General features: G+C 37.4%; 1 protein-coding gene across 1 annotated transcript in view; it reads left to right on the forward strand.

The window, feature by feature from the left end:
• IQCB1 (IQ motif containing B1) overlaps positions 1-25,244 on the forward strand; it is a 57,858-nt gene that overhangs the window by 31,445 nt on the left and 1,169 nt on the right. The window contains exons 8-14 of the mRNA XM_079766359.1: positions 1,463-1,641; positions 4,290-4,399; positions 4,909-5,018; positions 14,174-14,316; positions 15,696-15,844; positions 22,592-22,723; positions 24,617-24,773. Of these exons, the coding sequence (XP_079622485.1) occupies positions 1,463-1,641; positions 4,290-4,399; positions 4,909-5,018; positions 14,174-14,316; positions 15,696-15,844; positions 22,592-22,723; positions 24,617-24,773 (980 nt within the window). The remainder of the gene's footprint in view (positions 1-1,462; positions 1,642-4,289; positions 4,400-4,908; positions 5,019-14,173; positions 14,317-15,695; positions 15,845-22,591; positions 22,724-24,616; positions 24,774-25,244) is intronic.

The raw sequence follows: 25,244 nt of genomic DNA on the forward strand, positions 1-25,244 counted from the left end.
GTTTTCTTTATTATTTTGTTCTTTAGAGTCCACATATAAGCAAAAGCATATGATATTTGTCTTTATCTTGCTTGTTTCACTTAGTATAATACCTTCTAGTTTCATCCATGCTCTCGTAAAAGGTAGAATTTCATTCTTTTTTTGGGCCAAGTAGTATTCCATTGTGTACCCAAATGTTTATAGCAGCTTTATTTGTAATGGCCAAAAACAAGATGACTCAAATGTCCATTGACAGGTAAATAGATAAACTGTGACCTCTGGAAGAGATATGGTACATTTAGGAGTAATCAGCCTACAAATGACGTTAACAGCATGAGAAAAGATAAATAAGCTCAGTGGGAAATATGAATAGAGTGAGAAAGGAAATTGGCTGAAAAAAAAATCCTGGGGAATAACCTTTATACTGGGGAAGGAGGTCCAATAAAGAAGACAGAAAGAATGGTCAGAAATCTCTGGGTGGAGCATGGATGGGGAACCAGAAGAAAATTGTATCACAGAAGTTGAACCGGTAGAGAGTACCAGGTACAACCTTCACTTTTTCTACTGCACAGAAGTCATTAATGGTATTGTTGAATAAGAATCTTTTGCTCTCAGGTAAGCGTCATTGCCATTATTTTCTACAAAGCAACTTCTACTTTTAAGAATTACAAAGTATCCTAATCAATAGTGCATAGATAGAAAATAATATACTCCTTAGTGAGGTGAGTAAAAGGATCCCCAGTAATCCCTTTATACTATTTCTAAGTTTCAGATAATTTTTCATGACATCAGTACTGCAAGATTAGGTTGTTAGTGTAATGAAATACCAAAAGAACAATGAAGTTATTTCTATAGAAAGTGATAATTGAATTCATAAAGCATTTTTTTCTTCATGCAGCACTAAGCTGCTTTCTCTTATTGTAGCCTTGAAGTTTTTGAATCATCTGTTTAATATATTGTGCATTTATCTTTACTACACAAGTTGATTATATGTTTTTCTGAGGAGGGGTCTTTGGCTACTTTGTATTACCTATTTTTACATAGCATGGTGCCTTATACACAGTATGAATTCAATAAATATTAATTGATTTATTGTGCTGCATTCTTGGGACTAAGGTACACATTTTTTTAATATACTTTTTTGTTTAAATGGTTACCCTCTGCTCGGCCGGCATGGCTCAGTGGTTGAGCATCGACCTATGAACCAAGAGGTCACAGTTCGTTTCCCGGTCAGGGCACATGCCTGGATTGTAGGAGTCAGCAGATCAGTGATTCTCTCTCATCATTGATATTTCTGTCTCTCTCTCTCCCTCTCTCTTTTTCTCTGAAATCAATAAAAATATATATATTTTTTTAAATGGTTACTTTCTTGGATTAGGCCACAGCCAGGCATCAAGTTGCTGAATATTTTATGTTTAATTTGTTGTGATATCTATGTATCAATTAGTAATGGTACATTTTTATTTTTCATTTGTTCTATTAGTGGTGATTTACTCAGAATAGAAGCAAAAACCCTGCATTCAATTTTAGATGAAGTTATTTTCAAGCTTTTATCAACTCCTAGTCCAGTCCTAAGAAGTACTGCTACAAAGCTCCTACTGTTGATGGCAGAATCCCATCAGGAAATTTTGATTTTATTAAGACTAAGTGCCTGCTACAAAGGTAATATGTTCTTTCTTTTCTTGAGTTTTGAAAAAATAACATTGATGGTTTATGGAAAACAATTCCTGTGTTTTGAAAAAGTCTATAATTGAAATGTGCAGATAAAACACTATCACAACAGGTAACCAGTTCAGGAAAAAGTCTTTATATAATCAAGCTATCTTCATGTCTTAACAGACAGCATATGGTACATTGTTGATGAGTTTACAATGAATATTTACTCCCTTCTGACAAAAAGGTTGTATATACAATATACCATATAGTGATAAAAAATTATAACCAAAAAGATGGGTGACCTTTTACTAACTTTACTGGAGAAAGTAAATCTATGCCTGAGAGATTAACAGCCCTTTTGATATTTATGTCAATTAATAATTACACTTCAACTCCCTCACTGTCTTTCCTCAAAAACAAAACATCTCCCTCCCTTTTAATCAAATGTATATGTGAATAAAAAGTCAGAAAAATTAAGGCGGAAAGGGCTCAGTATATTACCCTTCCCGGATAGTAGCTTTCATTTAATTGAACATTTACTCTGTGTCAGATACTACTCTACATTATATGCTTTAAAATATTTAATTCTCATAACAGCCCTCTGAGATATTGACTCTTATCCTTATTTTATAGCAATGGGAATAGAGACATGGAAAAATTCGGTAATTTATTTAAGATCACACAGTGTTGTTTTTTTCAATTGCCAAATGAAATTATATGTTAGTTTTGTTTTATTTCTTTGCTAGCCAGAGCCATTAATTTATTACAATATATTTTTCTTATTTAACATGGTAAGGAAATGGGTTCTAGTTTATTAAATATACCTGTTTGTACAGGGTCATATTATGTGGAAATTTAAAAATGTTAGAATACAATGTGATGGATTTAATACCAAAACTATTACAATGGCCTTTTATAATTCTTGATGGCACTTTAGTAACTTGTCTTGCACCAGTCATTACTGTGAACATTGTAATTATTTTGTGTTAAAGGGACAGAGAGGGAAAGAAATTGCCAGTAATAAAACCTTCTAGTTGATATTATGCCAGGTGTGTGTACATTTTTAAAATCTGTAATTAGATTTCTTCTATAGAAATGTGACTGTTACAACAGTTCATTATAAAGGAATTTCACCTTTACAATCCTTCTCTCTTTCTTTTCTCAATAGTAGAACTTATCCAGTTTCTTCAAAATATTTTACAATTATTAATATTGCTGACAATATCACTCTTAAAGAGAATATAAATCATGAAAAGATCCATATAGTGGCTTCCCCAATTTTGCACTCTAAAGCCATTGTAGCTTAGTTATTTATTTTTAATACATACGTTATAATACATCATCTCAACATGCCTTGGAAATTATACTTCCTATGTACCTCATACTACTACTCTGTTTTATTTTGAATGAAAATGCAGTATTATACTGTTACAGTACTTCTATAATATTTTCTCAGGAAGCTATTGATTTTCCCCAAGTTATTTGTATTACTGTGTACTGTATTACTTAGTAATAACTTTAATAATGACAAATAGGTCAGCCAGCATGGCTCAGTGATTGAGTGTCGACCCATGAACCAGGAGGTCACGGTTCGATTCCTGGTCAGGGCACTTGCCCAGTTGCAGGCTCAATCCCCGGTAGGGCGCATGCAGGAGGCAGCCAATCAATGATTCTCTCTCATCATTGATGTTTCTATCTGTCTCTCCCTCTCCTTTCCTCTCTGAAATTAATAAAAATATATATACAGATATGTATTTTTAAATAGGTAAAAAATAATAATGAAAAATAGCCTGCTTAAGTGTTTCCACTGGGTAGGTATTACAAAGTATGTATTCATTATCTTTTTAAAAATGTTTTAGTCTAAGGCAGTGGTTGGCAAACTCATTAGTCAACAGAGCCAAATATCAACAGTACAACGATTGAAATTTCTTTTTTTTTAAAACATATTTTATTGATTTTTTACAGAGAGGAAGAGAGAGGGATAGAGAGTTAGAAACATCGATGAGAGAAACACACTGATCAGCTGCCTCTTGCACACCCCCTACTGGGGATGTGCCCGCAACCAAAATACATGCCCTTGACCGGAATCGAACCTGGGACCCTTGAGTCCGCAGGCCGACGCTCTATCCACTGAGCCAAACCGGTTCCGACTGAAATTTCTTTTGAGAGCAGAAAACTGACTTCTGCGCATGGGCCACGAAGTTTCAATTGCACTGTACGTTTCAATCGCACAGATATTTTGTGGAAGAGCTACACTCAAGGGGCCTACGAGCCGCAGGTGGCTCGCGAGCTGCAGTTTGCCGACCACTGGTCTAAGGTATTTATGTTAAAACAGAAAATAAATTGTGTATCATTACTCTTTGACTTACCACAATGATTCCAGTCCCCCTTTTTGATTAAAGAAATTGACTAGACAGATTTTGGATCAGGTCGGACAAGAACTCTTAGGACACAGAGCACATAACTCTTAGGACAGACAAAAATCCTAAATATCTCAATCTAGAAGTCTTTGAGAGAAGGAAAAAGAAAAATCATGTGATTAATCTTGTGTTCATTTGTTTATAAATTAGCCTTTTTAACCTTAAATTAATGCTGATTAGATAACAAAATCATATCTTATTATTAATAGTTGTATCTTTGTTATTCCATTTCAGGACTAAGAAGTCTACTAAATAAACAAAAGCCTGGGACAGAGTTTCGTCATGAATTTAGACAGCTCATTAGCCTTTTAAGCCCGAAGTTCTATCAGGAAGTAGAAGAGCAGGTATTAAATTATAAAAATAATGTGCAATTATAAAAATTATTTGCTAACATTTCAATAAACACTTTAGTTTCAAAATATTGGAGTGATAACCTTTTAAATCTTTGCTCTCTCTCTCTCCCCCATTTTAAAGTTATTTCCCTCTAAGATCCAGAGCAGCCATAGTTTGATGGGAAAAGGGGTTATTTATGGGTTGATTTTAGTACCTTGAATCTTTGAATAAGTTGTCAAGCAAAGAGGTTAAAGCAGTTAAATAAGCAGAACTATGAAATACTTGAAGTTCATCAGACTATATCTTGAATACATTCTAGATATTGCCTAAGTGAGCCTAACATACCTCCTTTGGGAGGTCAGGTTTAATATTCTTAGGTCTTCCCTGCCATGGGCCTATGAAAATGTTGTCTCCTGCCCAATTTATTAGAGATGGGATTAATACTTCCCCAGGCCTGATAATTCTCTAAAAAAGTCTTTTTTAGAGATGTCTCTAAATTAATTCTGGCATTTAATTTCAGAAACTACATCAAGCAGCATGCTTGATTCAAGCTTATTGGAAGGGTTTCCAAACTAGAAAGAGATTAAAGAAGCTTCCGTCTGCTGTGATTACTTTGCAGAGGAATTTCAGGTAAAAATTTTTGGTGAGAGGAATGGTGACCTGAGAAGGCTACATATATTAGAGAATAGCTAAGTGAAAACAGGAATTTTGGGTTTTGGGATTTCAATTTTCTAATCTGTTTCTTTTATTCTTACTTTTCATTATTCTGTAAATTTCTGACTTACAGCACTCCATTAACCAGATGTGCTTTCAAAGCAAAGGGCATAAAGTAAGACAAGAATATAATGTAAAAGATACACAGCCTTACTTACTTAAGAAGTGTTTTTGGGCCAAGTCTACAGAAGGAGCCAGTGATAGTCATTTACCTTTTCAAACCCTTAAAACCAAAAATTGCTGTAATTGTTTATATGTAATTATGATTAAAACATGTATGTGTATTTTAAGTGTGTTAACCTGATCTTCCTAAGTAAAGAGGGCATCGATAGACATGGTTATTGCTTATGACATAGTCTGTCATTTATCTTTATTTCAAGTGGACTAAAAATGAAATACTGAAGACATAGCCCAGTTTTTGATGTGACTAACCCATCCAGATTCTTAGAGGCAATGAAAAGAGCACAAACACACAAATTACTTAGCTCCCAGGTCATTTATGATACAGTCAAGCCTTCTCAGAGTGATTTCTCAGACAGCCTAACTTAAAGCTAAGTTTTAGTTTACTAAAGTGAAACTTGCATGTTCCAGAAGTCAATGTGTTTTTTAAAAAAAACACACAAAAAAAACCTGAAACTATTCTTTGAATAACTGCAGCTGCATTTCTCAGTTTTAAAAATATTTTAAAATAGTGATCTAAAATTTAGCTTTAAGTTAGACTGCATGACAAACACATTCTTTATCATAAATAACTTTTTCATAAGATGATCTAAGGCTAATGTGTGCACAAGTGTGCACACTTTTCATTTCCTGTAACAATCTGGATGACTTAGTGGCAGGTATTGAAGCTATTGTGGCTAACTGTATCTTTTAGTAGACATTCTTTTTATTGATGAAAGTTTCCTTCAAAGAAAAGTTGAAGATAGGATATTAATATTGGGCATGAGTTTTGTTGGTAGAAAAAAAAAGCATTAATTCTTTAAACATATTTAAATTGCCACATATATGCCAGAGGCTGTACTAGATATTGGAGAGCTAACCAGACTTGAGTTTGAATTTCACCTCAGCAACTTATGGGCTGAAGACCTTAGACAAATTGCCTCACTTCTCTCAGCCTGAAATTTCCCATCTATGAAATGGGGATAATTATCTGTGTACCTCACATGATTAATATAAAGTGTTGTGTTTTTTTTAGTATAGTACCTGACATTTAGAAAATGATAGGGATAATACATATGGCACATTTTTTTGCCCTTGAGGATTTGCAAATCTAGTTAATTAAATAGTCCTCATGAGAGGCAAGCATAATCCATTCGAGGATTGCTCAAAGTTTATTGTCTATCCTAAAAGTTCCTTTCGAATTTTTAAAAAGGATTTCTTTGGTCATATAAATTAGGGAAATGATGAATGTTTCGAGAGACACAGTATATATTCTTCTGTTCAGGAGCTGAGATGTCTTAGTATAGCCTTCCTCCTGTAGTATATTCATTACTTACGGATTCTACCTGCTATTAACCTCAGCTATTATCCCCTTATATTTAAAGGTGCTCTAGCACTGACTGGTTTGGCTCAGTGGATAAAGCGTCAGCCTGCGGACTGAAGGGTTGCAGGTTCAATTCCAGTCAAGGGCACATGCCCGGGTTGCGGGCTCAGTCCAACATGCAGGAAGCAGCCAATCAATGATTCCCTCTCATCATTGATATTTCTGTCTCTCTCTTCCTCTCCCTTCCTCTCTGAAATCAATAAAAATATATTAAAAATAAATAAATAAAGGTACTCTATACATGGATTCAGATATTTAATGTTTACTCTCACAGTAGTTGCCAAATATGCCAGATTACTTTCTCTTGCATTATTAAAGAACAGAAGTATGTCTATGGAATCTAATTCATAATACATTATTTTAAAATAGAAATTCTGTTGCTTTATGTAGCCAAACCAGATTGGTTATAAATATTTTCATTAAAAGAATTTAGTTTTTAAACCAAAATGATTTAAATCTCACATTATAATGAATTTGTTTCCAGTATTTTGGATTTGAAGTTTTAGGATGGACTGTGATATAGTTTTAGCCTTTAGGTTCTATTTAATTTTTTAATTTCAAGTTTGCTTCAGGCTTCAGCAGCTTTCCTCCTTTTTTAGTTGTAACAGTTTATGCAAACTTCTCTTGCTTCCTTTATATCTGGGCTTTCTGCAAAGGTTATTTCTGTCTCTTTGTGGTTAGGTCATTATCTCATATTCATTTCCCGCTTTCATGTTTTTTGGGGGAGGGATTGCCCACCACTCACAGTTATGGAATTATGGGCCCTGATGCATCAGATCTCTCTAGATTCAGCAAGAAGCACTTTTTGTTAGTCATCCTTGCTAAAGCACTTTCTTGGAGGATTTTTTGTTGTTGTTTTTATTTAATGATTTTTGAAAGAGAGAGAAACATTGATTTGTTGTTCCACTTATTTATGCATTCATTGGTTGATTCTTGTATGTGCTCTAACTGGGGATCAAATCCACAACCGTGGTGTATCAGGCAGATGCTCCAACCAACTGAACTGCCCAGCCAGGGCTGTTCGTTTTATTTAATCATTTTTCATGGTCAAAACTTTATTTTCTGTTAATTACTCTTTTCCTCAGCATTGTTTTCTATAGCAGCCAATAGCTGCTCCAGTTAACTTCATGAAACTTCACAATTTACCTACTTCTATTATGGAGTTGCTGATATTTATGTGTTTTAATTATGTATCTTTGCCTTTGTAGGAAAAGAAAATTTTTTCCTCTATCCATCTTAGGTTCATTGGCTGGGGCCCTGAAAATTAGACTAACAGAAAAAAAACAAAGCACATTATCAGGAGAAAAGAGTTTATTTACTGGGGCAGTGCATATCACACAGAAGAAACCTCACATGATAAATAACTCAAAGGGTTGGTTAGAAGTTGGGCTAATATACATTCTAACAAAGATTAGTAAATTTTGAGAAAAATGGTGGGTGCAAAGAAAGGAGATTTAGGCTTCTAAGGGCAGCAGACTGTTGGAAGGTAACCCTATTGGGGAACTGAATGGAAGATGGGGTTATTTGTGCAGGTCCATCTTATTCAGGGCCATAAAACTTCTTTGGGATAGAGGGATTTGTGGCACTCTTCATTTCTCAGACCTTTTTGCTTTTAGTTGGGTAAGGAAAGCTCTGGGAAGTCTTTTTTGCATTTGTTGATTCTCATTTGTTTCCAACTCAATCTTCATACCAAAGTGGCATATTCTGCTACCTTTTTTTTTTTTTATTGTTGACACTATTACAAATGTTCCCCATTTCCTCCCTTCTTTGTCCACCTCCACCCAGGTACCCCCTGTCCCCACCTCCTCTGGCCTTCATTACACTCGTGTCTATGTCCATGGGCTATGCATATATGTTCTTTGGCTAATCTCGTCACCTTCTTTTATCCAGCATCTCCCATTCCACTGCCCACTAACATATTCTGCTACCTTTTAACTAACCCTTGAAACTGAGCTCCTTAAGGGAATAATTGTTTCTCTTCTCTGTTAGGATAGTAGTACCAAGCAGATAGCAATTACTCAGAAAAAAATGTTTGTTGAGTAAAGGAAGAGGGCCCATCAACTGCTTTGCCCATTAATTCACATGGTACTCCTCAGGTTCATACTATTTCACAACAAAGGGATTCCTAGAGAATTTCTGATGTCTTGTCAGCTGGTAGTTTGGTTAATTCCCTTTTCAGGGTAAAGATTCATGTTCGTTAAATATACATCATGGAATGCATTTACATAAATTAATTAGAGAATATGATATCTAATCAGTCATTTCATTTTCAGAAGTGCTATCCAAATGCCAGATGGTCATATGCCTACTAAACCAGTTAATAATGTTTTAATATTTGAGTGATAAGTGATTATAGACACTCTTACCCACTAAAATGTTACTAAGGGGGGGAAACATTCAAAATCCTAATAAATATTTTTAACCCTTTGCACTCGCTTGTTTTTTTCTCGAGTCCTTTATTCTAATGCTAACCGTGTCAAGTCACACTCGACATCCGAGTGCAAAAGGTTAAATATGAAATTAAACGATATGAATCCAGAAACATATTTACAATCTGTACTCACTATTTCAATCACCAAACCTCACTTTTCTACTGTCTTTCTGGTTTATATTTTACTTTCACTTGCATGCTTCATAGTCTTCCAGGTTTGCCATATTTCGTAGCCTATATGCCTAAGCTGTATTTTTGACATATCAAATGTCCTGGTGATGCAGTTTTAATTATTACTATGTTTAGTATATTAAAGATAATAGTAATGCATACTATGTGTTTATAATCAGTTCAATTAGAAACAAGTGGTTTTTTGTTTTGTTCATCAATTTGAAAGGAGATGCTGTATAGAGCCTGTTCTCTTTTATCCTCTATAAGCAGGTAAGGCGGAAACACCCTTATCTACATGTTGTACAAGGCACACCTTTTGGAGGGGGGGGGTCCATAGGAGAGGCATGCTTCCATCAGCTAGTGGGAAGGAAAGGGAAAGGTTTTTACTTGATCTGAGTATCAGGAGGAGGAAAAGATATGTACTTAGAACTATTCAGTTCACCCTACAACCTCTCTAGAACACCTTCTCTCTTTTTTTTTTTTTAAATATATTTTATTGATTTTTTACAGAGAGGAAGGGAGAGGAATAGAGAGTTAAACATCGATGAGAGAGAAACACCGATCAGCTGCCTCCTGCACACCTCCCACTGGGGATGTGCCCGCAACCAAGGTACATGCCCTTGACCGGAATCAAACCTGGGACCTTTCAGTCCGCAGGCCAACGCTCTATCCACTGAGCCAAACCAGTCAGGCGACCACCTTCTCTTTTGGCACACATGTACTTGAGATCTTTTCTACCTTTGATAATAAGGATAAGAAAGACTTTATGGTTTGTTTCTTAATTTTTTAAAAAATTCTTTATTGTTGAAGTATTACATATGTCTCCTTTCTTCCCCATGTACCTCTCCCAGCCCTCTCCCACCTCCCAGCACAGTCCTCACCCCTCTATTGTCTGCGTCCATTGGTTATGCTTATATGCATGCATACAAGTCTTTTGGTTGATCTCTTACCCTCTCCCACCCTTCTTTGCCTTCCCTCATGAATTTATTGGGATGCCATTGGTTAATAAAATTATAGGTTTCAAGTGTACAATTCTATAATACATCATCTGTGTATTGTATTGTGTGTTCACCACCCAAACTCAAGTCTTCTTTTATCACCATTTATTCCCTCTTTACCCTCTTTTATCTCCCTTCACCCCCACCCACCCTTTCCCTCTGGTTACACAGTACTGTTGTCTGTGTCTGTGAGTTTTTGTTTCCTTTTATTTTGTTTATTTGTCTTAATTATTTCACCTTTTTCACCCAGCCCCCCAACCAGCTCCCCTCTGACAGCTGTTTGTTCTCTGTATCTATGAGTCTCTTTCTGTATTGTTAGTTTATTTTGCTCATTTGATTCCACATATAAGTGAAATCATATGGTACTTGTCTTTCTCTGACTGGCTTACTTCACCAAGCATATACTCTCCAGGTCCATCCATGCTGTAGCAAAAGGTAAAATTTTATTCTTTTTTTATAGCCTAGAAGTAGTCCATTGTGTAAGTGTACCACAGTTTTTTTATTCACTCATCTACTAATGGGGACTTCGGCTGCTTCCAAATCTTGGCTATTGTAAATGAACATAGAGGTGTATATATTCTTTCAAATCAGTGTTTTGTGTTTCTTTGGATATATTCCCAGAAATGGAATTGCTGACTCATTAAGTAGTTCTATTTTTAATTTTTTTAGTTACTGCCACAGTGCATTCCACAGTGGCTGCACCAATCTGCATTCCCACCAACAATTAAATCTATCTGGTCTAGTGTGTCACTTAAGCTACTGTTCTTGTTTTTTTGCCTGGAATTTCTATTAATTGATGTCAGTGGGGTGTTAAAATCTCCTACTATGACTGTGTTTTTGTCAGTCTCTTTATGTCCATCAAGATTTGCTTTATATATTTAGGCGCTTCTATATTTGGTGCATATATGTTTACAAGTGTTACATTCTCTTATTGAATGGATCTCTTTAGTATTATTTAATGTCCACTTTGTCTCTTGTTATACCCTTTGTTTTGAAGTCTGTTTTATCTGATATAAGTATTGCTACCCCAGCTTTTCTTTTGTTTCCATTTGCATGAAATATCTATTTCCATCTTTTTACTTTCATTCTGTGAGTTTGAGGTACCATACTCTTCAGGGGGGACTTTTGCAACTAAGATATTCTGAACCGCTGCACATGGGCATGGGGGCCAGCACTTTTCCATGCCTCTGCTCATCTTACTGGTTTCTACGTGGCTTCTGTAAATCCTTGGTTATAATACTTACGTTCAGCTAATCTTCAGTTGGATATTCAGATTGATTGTTCTATAATTTAGCTGTAAATCTGGTTTGGTGTAGGGAGGATGTGATTGTAGCTTCCAACTACTCTGCAGGAATCTTGGAATTATAAGAAAGACATTTTGAAACAAATTCTAAACTTTGGCCTAAGTGTAAAACCAAAGAGAACAAATTGTAATAAGTAGCAGTTAACCCTTTGTACGCCATAACAATCTATAGACGCAGTGGGGATGGTTTCCGTTTTAGACTTGTGGCAGTTAACTGGTTAAGAAGAAACTGATCAGTGATTCTCTCTCATCATTGATGTTTCTGTCTCTCTGTCCCTCTCCCTTCTTCTCTGAAATCAATAAAAATATATATTAAAAAAGAAATAAATGGAAAGAAAACAAAACAACATGCATGAAATGTTATCAAAATTATTTCCTGAGTTTTTCTTCTCTGGTTTAAAATACTTTCTTTTAAAGTTGTCTTACACTTTGTTTTTGCTTTTTCACAAGAAATTGAGTTAAAAATCGTAACTGTCTCTATAGCATTATGAATCTGCCTTTTTTTAAAAATATATATATTTTATTGATTTTTTACAGAGAGTAAGGGAGAGGGATAGAGAGTTAGAAATGTCGATGAGAGAGAGACACCAATCAGCTGCCTCCTGCACACCTCCCACCGGGGATGTGCCCTCAACCAAGGTACATGCCCTTGACCGGAATCAAACCTGGGACCTTTCAGTCCGCAGGCCAACGCTCTATCCACCGAGCAAAACCGATTTCGGCTGAATCTGCCTTTTAACCTTTTGCACTCAGATGTTGAGTGTGACTCGACACGGTTAGCATTAAATCCCGAGTAGAATAAAGGAATCGAGAAAAAAGCAAGCAAGTGCAAAGGGTTAATACTACTGAGCTATGGCCAAGTTAACTACATTTGTTGGCAATTTAATTGTAAGAATACTAGAGGTCTGGTGCATGAATTTGTGCACAGGTGGGGTACAGCCGGCCTGCCCCGATCAGGGCTGATAGAGCCAGATCAAGTCGGGCTGGCCAGGGGGAATGGGAAGAGGGGACGAGGAGGTTGACTAGCCAGCCCCATGGGCTATCGGCGGGCCAGCCCTGCCCCCTGGTTGAACTCCTGGTCAGTCGAATTATTGCATATTAGCCTTTTATTATATACGATAAGAGAAAGAAAATGCTCTTGAGTGAGATACATGCAAATTCAGTCTATAGAGATAAAATAATGAATTCTGCTTCTCTTTTTATCTTTGGTTTCTTTATCATTATCTGAAGGAATTTTGAGTATAGTATATTTACTAGAGACTGACACATGTGATCTCCTTACATAATAATTTAGGAAGCATTCAAAACTGGCTAGAAATGGCTAAGGAGAAATTTTGTTGAGTAAAAGCAGATAATACAAAAATCCTAATTAAATAAAATTTTGTGGCCATGTATTATAAAAATAATATTAATAATTGAGAAATATGTAAACATCTAAAGAAAATTAAAGTCATCCATAATCACACCATGAATGTGTTGAAAGTTTTGTTTTTAATCATTTGTTTTTCTATATAAGTAAATACACACACATCCTATCTAATAAAGAGGGAATATGCTAACTGACTGCCCCACCCTCAAAGATGGTGGCGCCCGCAGCCAATAAGGAGGGAATATGCTAATTGACTGTCCTGCCCTCAAAGATGGTGGCGCCCAGTCCCCTCAGCCCTGCTGGGGTGGCAGGTGGGCCTGGCTGCTCCGCGTGCCTGCCTCCAGAGTCCCCCAGTCCCCTCAGCCCCCCAGCTGCCCAGGGCCAGCCCAAGGCTCAGGTAGGTAACCAGGGCCGGCTGAGGCTTGCACTACTGGCAGTAGCAGCAGCAGAGGTGTGATGGTGGTGTCACCTTCCCCTGATCACCGGGTCGCCCCCCGCCCCTGAGGGCTCCCGGACTGTGAGAGGGGGGCAGGCCAGGCTGCGGGACCCCCTCCCCCTCCAGTGCATGAATTTTCATGCACTGGGTCTCTAGTATATATATTTAAACAACTTGGATCTCTTCTCTATCCTGATTTTATTTTCACTTGACTTAGATTGTTAGTGTCTTCCCATGTTACTTAATATTCTTTGAAAGAAAAATTTTTTATAATACCCATCCATTGAATGAACCAGTATTTATCCAACTCACTATTGTGAGCATATTTTTTGCTTAAACTTGTTACTATTGTAATGCTATGGAGAATAATATATAACACATTTTTCCTTAAGAAAATTATTAGAAATGTAATTAATTGGTTAACATTTTTTAAGGCTTTTGATATATATTTTTTCTTTTACTAATTTTAGAGAAAAGAAGGGGGAGAGAAAGACACACACATTGACTGTTGTTCCACTTACTTATTCATTTGTTGGCTGTTTCTTGTGTGTGCACTAACCAGAGACCTTGGCACATTGGGATGATGCTCCAAGCAACTGAGCTACCCAGCCAGGGCGATATGTATTTTAAATATTTTTCCAGAAGGTTGTATAGCAGCAGCACATGAAAATTTACTTCATCATTCTCTAATACTAGGAATTATGTTTTAAAATTTTTAACTATATGATTACTAATGAGTTTAAGCATTTTTTCATATACTTCTGAGTGGACATACGATTTATGAAAATTGTACATACGGTATTTAATGTTTCCATCACAGATCCAAAAGAGCAAAGATATTACTAAAACTAAAAAGGCAGAAGGAAGAAGAGGACAACAGATTACAACTGCAACTTGAAAGGCAGAGAGCTATGAGACTTTCCCGAGAAATACGGCTGAATATGCTTGAAATTGTTCATCCAGGTGGGTGGCAGTATCAATTTTATAAATGTAAGAATGTTTAGGATATCATTTAATAAACCAAATTTTCTAGCTGCTGATGATTTCTTTTTTTAAATTTGTACCTTTTCTTTGTTTCTCCATTTTCGGATAAATCTCATTAAATCTCTTGACTTGAAAGAAAAGTTACTATTTTTCTGATTAAGGCCTCTTAGTTAATGATGAGCTATCTCTCCACTAATTTTTTTTTATTCTTATTGTTCAGATAAATTAGTGAAATAGGTAAACATATTCTTAAAAATAGTTGTCAGTGAATTGAAGTAAGGAGTTAGAATATGACCATTCTACCACCAGAACTTTACTCATGCCTCAATACAAATTTTATGACACCTTGCCATCTTTGACACACTAACCTGAAATTTTTTTAATTTAATTTTTTCCATCACTATTTATCCCCTCTATGCCCTCTTCCACTCCCCTCCCTACTATCCCCCAAAAATCTACACACTGTTGTCCATGTCCATGAGTTCTCTCTCTCTTTTTTCTTTTTTGCTCAATCCTTCCACCCTTTAACAACCACCACACTCCTCCACCAGAGCTATCTGCCTGCTATCTATGAGTCTGTTTCTGTTTTGCTTGGAAGTTCAGTTTATTCATTAAAATCTACACTTGAGTGAAATCATATGGAATTTATCCTTTCCTGACTGGCTTATTTCACTTAGCATAATGTTCTCCAGGTCCATTCATGGTGTTGCAAAGGGTAAAATTTTCTTCCTTTTTACAGCAGAGTAGTATTCCATTGTGTAAAATGTATCACAGTTTTTTTTATCCCCTTCCCTGCTGATGGACACTCGGGCTGCTTCCAAATGTTGACTATCCTATATAATAAAAGCCTAATATGCTAAGTGTCCGGTCGTCCGTTCAACCAATCAAAGCGTAACATGCTACTGATATTGCTTAGGCTGCTCAACCACTCACTGTGACATGGGCAGACAGTCGACCGGTTGCTATGATGTGCACTGACCACCAGGGGGCAGACACTCCAACCGGTAGGTTAGCTTGCTGCTGGGGTCCGGCCGATTGAGACTGAGCGATGTGGGCCGGACATGTCCTGGAGCCCTCCCGCAGTCTCTCCCCGGCTGGCGAACCTCCCGCAACTCTCCCCAGCCCCGATCGTGCACCGATGGTGTCCCTCGGCCTGGCCTGTGCCCTCTCACAATCCGGGATCTCGGGGATATCAGAGAGCTGGTTTTAGAATCATTATAAAATAATGGAATTTGGAAAATAAGTAAAGTGTTAAAAAAACAAAACTGCAGAATTTTTGTTACTATCGATGTCCTGTTTCCAGAATTTGAGAAAGCATAGAAATGAGTAGGTTGTAATCGTGTCTGTCCTCCTTTTAGGTCGGGTGGAAAAACATAATCGGGAAATAGAAGAGAAATCAGCACTGATTATCCAGAAACATTGGAGAGGGTATAGGGAAAGGAAAAATTTTCACCAACAGAAGCCATCTCTCGTGGAGTATAAAGCAGCTGTCACACTTCAGAGAGCAGTGAGTCTGATGTAGTAAAAGGAGTACTAGATTAGAAGGCAAAAACATGGGTTCAAATGTAACTTTGCTATTTACCTGCTGTAAATCTTGGTCTAATCATTTAACTCTCCTGAGCCTTAGTTTCTCTTCTATAAAGTAAGAACCTTCTTACAACTTACCAACTAATTCAGTCCTTAGTACTTTCTTAGATCATTATACACATTTACCATACAGCAGTGTTTATTTGTTAAATTTTTTCTTACTTGAGTTATGAACATCTCAAGGATAAGGACCTAAGTGTTAATTTATTGTTGTCAGCTTTCAGCACATGTCTGATGTTTAAAAGGATGTCTACCCTACCATTTTCATTTAGGTTTTATTTGAGTCAGATGACCTAATTTATGGGAAAGTGTTTTGTAAAACTCAAAGTTCTATGCAAGTGCAGTATGTCATATTTGATGTTTTTAATGCACAGATAATGTATTAAATATAATTTGATCATTATAATTTTTGAGTTACAGAAAGGTGTTCTTAAATTTATTTTCCTGTGGTTTATCTGGAACATAGTAATATATACATATATATTACTTCCCAGAGAAAGGCTAGAACTGTTGTTTACTTCCTGTTTTTCCCTTACCTGGCAAAAGCAGAGTCATTGTTTTTTAGGTAGCTAAAAATTGAGAAAGTCCTATGTAAAGTTGATAATATATCCTACCTAATGAAAGAGTAATATGCTAATTGACCGTACCTTCACTACGCCCACAGCCAATCAGGGCGCTATGCAAATTAACCCAGCAAAGATGGCGGCCCCCACGCGCTGCCCCACCCCCGGGGCGGCGGCGCTGTGGGGCGGGGCAAGCGCCCACCCCACGCCGCCACCACCCGGGTCCCTCACTCAGCGATGGCGATCGGAGCAGTGGCACCCCGGTCCCTCACTCAGCGATGGTGATCAGAGTGGCGGCGCCGCGGGGTGGGGCAAGCGCCCATCCCGCGCCCCCGCCGCCCCGGTCCCTCACTCAGCGATCACAATCGGAGCGGTGGAGGCTGGGTCACTCCTATCACTGAGGAACCCGGGCAGTGGCGGCGCCCCGATCACAGATGGCGGCGCGGGGCCGGTCAGCACCCGCCCCACACCGCCGCTGCCGGGGTCCAAGCCCTGAACCTGAAAGAAGGCCGAAGGTGGTGGCCAGAGCCAAGGCCTGGGTCCCCAGTGCTGGAGGAAAACTGGTGCTGGCAGTCAGGTGAAGGAAGGTCTATTGCATGAATCTTTGTGCAACGGGCCTCTAATATATATATGGATGCCTTGGAAAAATACCGCACAAGAGTATTTATTTCATTTAATTACCAGTTTTCCTAATACCTGGTTAACTTTTATACTAGTATTAGTACTAGAGGTCCAGTGCACAAAATTCGTGCATGGGGGACGTGGAGGGGTCCCTCAGCCCGGCCTGCACCCTCTCCAATCCAGAATCCCTCTCATAATCTGGGACCACTGGCTCTTAACTGCTTTCCTGCCTGATTGCCCTAACTGCTCTCCCCTGCCAGCCTGACCACCCTAACTGCTCTCTCCTGCTGGCCTGATCGCCCCTAACCGCCTCTGCCTCGGCCCCACCACTGTGGCTTTGTCCGGAAGGATGTCTGGTCTAATTAACATATTACCCTTTTATTAGTATAGATTTCAGGTCCTATAGCATTTTACAATCCCTTATTGTTGAATGTTAGGTCAGTTTGTTTTTTCCCAGTGATAGGTTTTGAAAATTCTTCTGAATTCTCTGATTAACCTTTTACAAAGTTTTTTTAAACCATTAAAAAAAATAATAGAGTAAGTGCTGGGAAAATAGGAAGAGGTCTCTGCCATCTCCTTCCTCAGGCTCTTAATCTTAGGCTATATCTGCATCAGATAGTCCTGTACTACCCCTGGATCACATCCACACCTGATAGCTCTGCTAAATAAGATCATTAAGGATTAACTCACGGATGTCAGTGTTGGAGACATTTTCTTTAGAGGAACCATGGGTCCTTTCTAATATTTTTACCTCCTGGCAACCTCCTTGTTAAAACTCTTCCTGTCAAAGAATCAACTGGGTCTTTATTGAGTTGATTCGCTACCTTACCTGTAGATACGCCCAATACATTGTAAAAGGGTCCTCTACCCTAAAGTGAGATATCCCCAATTTGTCCACCATTCCTTTGACAGAAAAGCAGGGGTCATTATAGGAGAATATATGAGGACAATGAAGGCCGAGTTATTTGGTTTTTACACTTTCTTTTGGCATAAGAGATCTGCCTTATGTCTTAACCACCCACAAAGAGGAATATTGGTTCCATTGAAGTAAGATCAAAAGGGATTTTTTATGAAAAAAATCATTTTTATAGTCTTTGCAGGTCACTACTAAACCTAACAGTTAAGCTCTGGCTGGTATGGCTCAGTTGGTTGGAGTGTTGCCCCATACATCAAAAGGTGGCGGGTTTAATTCCGGTTAAGGGCACATACCCAGGTTGTGTGTTCAGTCCCTTTTTGGGTCTTGTGCAGGAGGCAATCAGTTGATGTTTCTCTCTCACAGCAGTGTTTCTCTTTCTCTCTCTCTCTTCCTCTCTTTAAAAAAACAAAATAAAATAACAGTGAAACCAAAGAAAAGCTAGTCAAATATAGAAAAGTAAAGAAGAGGATTACTTTCAAAGAGGGAAAGGAGAAAGAAAAATGGAGGTACAGACAGGGAAGAAAAAGAAAAGTAATAGAGAAAAATCAGAACAGGGCAATGGTTAGTAAAAGATATACTTGCCACATTTTTGAAGCATCTGTTTCTAAGACATACACTTAATTGGACTTGTATTGCTCAATATAGTAGCCACTAACCACATGTGGCTATTGAGTATTTACAAGTAGTTAGTCTAAGTTGACACGTGTTGTAAGTGTAATATACCCACCAGATTTTGAAGACTTACTATGGAATAAAAAAAGTGTAAAATATCTCATTAATAATTTTTATATTGATTTTATGTTGAAATGCTAGTATTTTACATGTATGTGCAAAATGTTAACTTTACATGTTTTTTTTACTTTTTTAATATATCTACTAGATAATTTAAAATTTCATGTGTAACTTGCATTATACAGGGTGAATCAAAAAGTGGGTTTACAGTTCAAATGGAAAAATAATACAATAATTAATAAATAATAATACAAGAGTAAACTGTGTACTCACAACTGTAAACCTACCTTTGCCCCACCCAGTATTTCTGTTGCCACTCTAGTTGACCTTGGTAAGAAAGAAAATCATTCATCAGTTTCACAGATAAATATAGGGTTTATCATTTCATTGAATTCATCCCTCAGGGAACTGTTTATTAGTGTCCTTCACAGAGAAAGGCTAGAACTGTTGTTTACTTTCTGTTCCTTCCTCACCTGGCAAAAGCAGAGTCATTGTTTTTTGGGTAGCTAAAAATTAAGAAAGTCCTATGTAAAGTTGATCATTTCAAATTATAAATCCTCACTTGCATAGATAAGTTGAAATTTTCTGTAGTGGTATAGTGGTGGAATTCAATTTTTTTTTTTTTTTGGTATTTTTTTTAATTGATTTTGAGAGAGAGGAAAGGAGAGAGAGAGAAAAACATCAATCTGAAAGAGAAACATTGATTGCCTCCCCTTCCCAAGCCCCAACCAGGATTAAACCCACCACCTTTTGGTGTATGGGCTGATGCTCCAACCAATCGAGCTACACCGGCCAGGTTGGAATTCAGCTTGAAGTTAGCTACATTTTTCTTTTGATGCTGCAGATTTTTTTTTTTTTTTTTTTTTTTGCCTTCTCATCTCTTAGGAAGTTTAGAAGGAAGGTGATGGTTGCTGTTCCTTGATTCTAGAGCCAGAATGATGGCTAATTCTTGCTACTTGATTATAGCAGAAAAATACTATAGTGCCATTACACATGTCCATCACAGACCAACCACAAAAGCACTTAGTGAAACAAACCATTGGAAGTTGAGAAAATAAATAATAATTGGGGAGTAAATACAATTTCAGGAAGTCCTGAAATGACATAGAATGAGGAAAAGAGACAGAAAAGTCAAGGTGGGGCCCTAGCCGGTTTTGCTCAGTGGATAGACCATCGGCCTGCAGACTGAAAGGTCCCAGGTTCGATTTCTGTCAAGGGCACATGCCCAGGTTGTGGGCTCGATTTCCAGTAGGGGGTGTGCAGGAGGCAGCCGATCAGTGGTTTTCTCTCATCATTGATGTTTCTCTCTCTCTCTCCCTCTCCCTTCTTCTCTAAAATCAATAAAGAAAATAAGAATAAAAAGGTAAGGTGGGCTTTTTCTAATCTAAGGGCAGAGATTCCTGTGTTGGAACATTTACTTTGAAGTTCCCAGCATAGCATCGTAAGCCTAGGATGGTACTGAAAGCCAGAGGTGGAGGAAAGATAGGAGAAGCAAGGAAGAAAAAAATCAAGGGAGGAATAGAAGGAAAGGAGAGGATCTCTCAAAAGGAGGGTACCAAGTACAGTTTAAGGCTTGGTTTCTATACTGAAAACAAAGGAGTATTAGGGAAATTATATATACTGAATGTGAAGTCCTCCAGTCCTTTTCCTCATCTCAGCTCTCAGGGTGCTATCAGTCAGGTTTATATCCTACACACAGTAGATTGAATGTGTTTTCTTTGGGAAATCTGATTTGCCCAAGGGAGAATTCATAAGTATACTCACAATGAGGTAACTCAATGAAACCACCCAGTTCAGTAGCCCTATATTGAAGTATATAGTAGATACACCCTACCCACCTACTGCTCAGAATTTCTAAACAACTCATAAATATCAGCTGAAAGTATCACAGGACATCTGAAGAAAACTAAAGTTGAATAAAACTATTTGGTAAAAATAGAGATATTACAAGGGTAAGAAAACTTTTTAAAAATCTATTATTTCCTCAGACAGTAAAATAAAATAATACATGAAACAAAACCAGGATGCTTATAAGGAGAAAAAATAGATTAAAATTTAATAGGAAAAGAAAAGACATAATAAAAGTGCTAGGAAAACAGGTTTGGGAAATCTAGAAAGCAGGGCAAAAAGAAAAGATAACCAGTTCAAGAAGTCAAACACCACAACATTTGAATCAAACAACAACCAAAAAAACCTGAGGAGTGGAAATAAAATAATTTAAGATTTCCCAGAACTGAATGTCATGAGTTTTAGATTAAGAGCTCTGACTCGTGCCCCAGCTGGTTTGGCTCAGTGGATAGAGCGTTGGCCTGCGGACTGAAGGGTCCCAGGTTCTATACCAGTCAAGGGCACATGCCTGGGTTGCGGGCTTGATCCCCAGTAGGGGGCGTGCAGAAGGCAGCCAATCAATGATTCTCTCATCATTGATGTTTCTATCTCTCTCTTCCTCTCCCTTCCTCTCTGAAATCAATAAAAATATATATTTTTTAAAAAAATAAAAATAAAAAGAGCTCTGACTCGTGTAATATAATGACAGAAACACCTACATTTATTTCACATTACTGTGAAATACACTGGGAACAAAACTACTTCTCAACAGCATCATTAGAAGCAAAAAGGTATTGGAGAAAGACTGTGACATGCCTAAGCAAAAATTATTTCCAACTAGAATTCTATACCCAACTAAACCATCTGTTGAAGGTAAACATAGACTAAAGACATTTTTATGCATCACAAAGTCTCTAAAAGGAATAACCCAAGAAAGAAAACAACATAGAATCCAGCAAACACAAAGGAAAGATGAAAAGAGTCCCCAAGATAATAGTGAATGAGAGCTCAGGATGATAGCTATGCATCAGTCACATAGAACAATCTATCCAAATTGGAGCATGTGAGAACACTCCAGAAAATGTGTATCCAACAAAATGAATTTGATAAAATGCCTGATGTGTTTTAATGTATTGAAAATTAGGGCAGCAAGCTAAACTTGGCCTGAGGGCCATAATTTGCCAGCCTTTGCCTTAAACAAGCGATTTCAACCATTGTTCCATCACACACTGGTGTGCTGCAGGAATTTTAAAACATGCAGTATCTGACTATTTCGACAGGGGCACTGACCTCTTTTCCCTTAGATTGTCAAATAAAAAAAATGACAACAGCCAGCACAATAGCTATCTGGTATAAATGGATCAAAATTATACCTATTTTTTGTCAGATCGGCAAAAAATACATTTTTTGGTGTGCCACAGAATTTTAGCAATTTGTTTATGTGTGTCATGAGATGAAAATCATTGCCTTAAACAATGTGAACGTCAATAGAAAAAAAAAAAAACTGCAAAGAAGGGAGACGAGTGAAAAAAATTAGGCAGAATAATTTCAAATTTGTCTCCAAATCTTGCATTTTAACAAGATTTCCTGTTTTACCAGAATTCCATTCTAAAGGAAATGAAGAACATTCATTTACAAAGCTTTTACTTATAGATTGTCTCTTTAATCTTTATAATCCTGTAGGCTAAGTAGAATTAGGGTCACTGTTTCTGTCCTATAGAGATAAGGGACTAGAATTGAAATTAGAACTCAGTGCTTATTTACTGTTTTTCCTCTTTATTGCTTATGCACAAGTAATACATGAATATATCCTTGTAAAATATTAAAATACTACAGAATAATGTAATTAAAAAGTAATTATTTTCTCTCGTCCCTGTCACAGCCCCATCCCTCTCCTCATACACACTCAGAGTTAACAGCTATTGCAGTATTGTTGCTTTCATATTTTGTTGTAGGAAGAAATTAGTTCTATTAGGGAAGAAAAATCATAAATCTTTTTTTTTTCCAGACTCTTAAATTCCTAGCAAAGTGCCGAATGAAAAAGAAACGATTTGCTCCTTGGCAAGGACTCAGAGAACTCACTGATGCACAGAGAGTTGAACTGAAGCAACATGTTGATGACTATGTTAGAAGACATCCAGTATGTAGCCTTCTATACTATATCAGTGTTTCATTATTTTAGTACATGATATTTACCAAAAAAGGGGTGTCTCAGACGGATATGTACATATATTGATGGTATAAGGCCAAGCAGTTGCTTTACCATAGAGTTAATTTGGAGTCTTCTGTATAATTTTATGGACCAGAGATGTATAGTCAGTAGTACAGGAGGAGACTTTGCTTCCAGTCAGTTATTTTCCATACTGCATTAGCAAGACTGTCTCCACATTCACACCAACATTTGTTATTTTTACATCCTAATGGGTGAAGTGGTATTGTAATTTGGATTTGCCTTTCCCTAATGATTAGTGATTTTAAGCATCTTTTCATGTTTTTATTGGCCATTTTTTTATCTTTTTGGAGAAATGTCTATGTTCTTTGTCTATGTTATAATTAGGTTGTTTTGTTGTTGAATTTTAGGAGTTCTCTATATATTTTGGATATTAATCCCTTATCAGACATTGTTTGCAAATATTTTCTCCCATTCATTGGGCTTCCTTTTTAATCTATTGATAGTATAAAACTTTGATTGCACAAAAGTTTTAATTTTGGTCAAGACTAGTTTGTCTATTTTTTCTTTTGTAGTCTGTGCCTTCAGTTTCATATCCAAGAAATCTTTGCAAAATCCAATGTCATGAAGTTTTTCCTCCATTTTTTCCTAAAGATCTAAATGTAAGTTTTAGTTCTTACATTTAGATCTTTAATGTCCTTTTTTTTTTTAATGTACTATGTGTGATTCTAATGCATACGCCTGTTTAAAAAATAAGCCCTAGCTGGTTTGGCTCAGTGGATAGAGCATTGCCCTGTGGACTGAAGGGTCCCAGGTTCAATTCCGGGCAAGGGCACATGCCTTGGTTTTGGGCTTGATCCCCAGTGGGGGGGGCGGGGCGGTATGCGGGAGGCAGCTGATAAATGATTCTCTATCATCATTGATGTTTCTATCTCACTCTCCCTTTCCCTTCCTCCCTGAAATCAATAAAATTATTTTTTTTTTAAAGTTCTGCTTTAGCCATATTGTAATGCACCTGTTTAAAATTCCATGGCTGAAAAGTGAGATGTTAACTGGAACAGAACTATATCCAAGATCCAGGAATTGGAATTTTTGTGGTGTTGGAAGCTTTATCAGCTTTAAAGTTAAATTTAAAGTTAAAGTTAAATTTCATTCTTCTCCAAACTAATTAGTTAAGTTCCCTTTAAAGTTATTCATTTTAAAGATAATAAGACCAGCTGAAGCCAAAAGAACATGATCCTTTAGCTGATTTTGTCCCTTGTTCTATGAAATCAGAAGCAGTTATAACATGGCTTAGATAAGTTTGGGAATCGTAATATAACTAAGATATCTTATCAGATGGGGTCTAGAACAGAAGGGTTGGCCTTCTCTTCCAGCCCATGTCTTCACCAAACCATTTATAATTTTCACTATAATTTCTAGGTCTTCTCTCTTCTCCCAGAATACCACACTGTGTGAGGAAGTGAGGCATAGGAACATACCAAAAAGAAACTTCCCCACCTGTATTTTCACCTAAAGCTTCTTTTAAGAGTCTATTTAAATGCTTGCACAAGAGTAGAAGGTAGACATCAGTCATAACAATCTATAATAATAAAAGCGTAATATGCTAATTAACTGGACGTCATTCCGGATGAAGCCGGGGCCAAAGGGAAGCCTTCGTCCTGGGTGCCAGAAGGAAGCCGGTACCAGCAGCCAGGGGGAGGAAGGCCTACTCTTGCACGAATTTCGTGCATTGGGCTCTAGTCAATTGATAAGATGAGAGACAAGCATTTTAGAACCTCTGCTAAGTGGTTGAGTGAAACATACTTTGGTATATATGTCCTTGTGATAATAATAATAATTTTTTATGTCCTCTGTTTCAAGAGCTCTCAGATGTCAGATGTGGCCAGCAGAGAGCTCCATTCCCAAGCACAAGAACGACTACAACACTACTTCATGGGCAGAGCCCTAGAAGATCGAGCCCAACAGCACAGAGAGGCTCTGAAGGCGCAGATCAGTACCAACATTGAGCAGTTAATGAGTATGTGTTCATTCCATTTTTATTTTCTAAAAGGAACCTTTACAAGATTTTGTGACATTCAAGATCTTCAGAAGGAAAACACCAATTAGTGGTCTTTTAGTCCATCTCCTATCATTAGAAATTTCTGCTTTTAGGTCATACCAACACCCAATGTTTCCAAATGATGCAGATCCCATAACCTCCTTCTTGAGTACTTCCTCCAGCCTTTCTATCATTCATGTGCATCAACTCAGACAAAGTTATTCATTTTAATGATACTAAGACCAGCTGAAGCTGGTTTGACTCAGTAGATAAAGCCTGTGGACTGAAGGGTCCCAGTTTTGATTGCGGCCAGGGCACGTGTCCAGGTTACAGGCTTGATCCTCGATCCCCCGGTGTGTGTGTGTGTGTGTGTGTGTTGAGGAGGGGAGGGGACTGTACAGGAGGCAGCCAATAAATGATTCTCTCTCGTCGATGTTTCTCTCCCTCTCC

This window comes from Cnephaeus nilssonii, assembly GCF_951640355.1.
Source record: "Cnephaeus nilssonii genome assembly, chromosome: 3".
Taxonomy (NCBI): domain Eukaryota; kingdom Metazoa; phylum Chordata; class Mammalia; order Chiroptera; family Vespertilionidae; genus Cnephaeus; species Cnephaeus nilssonii.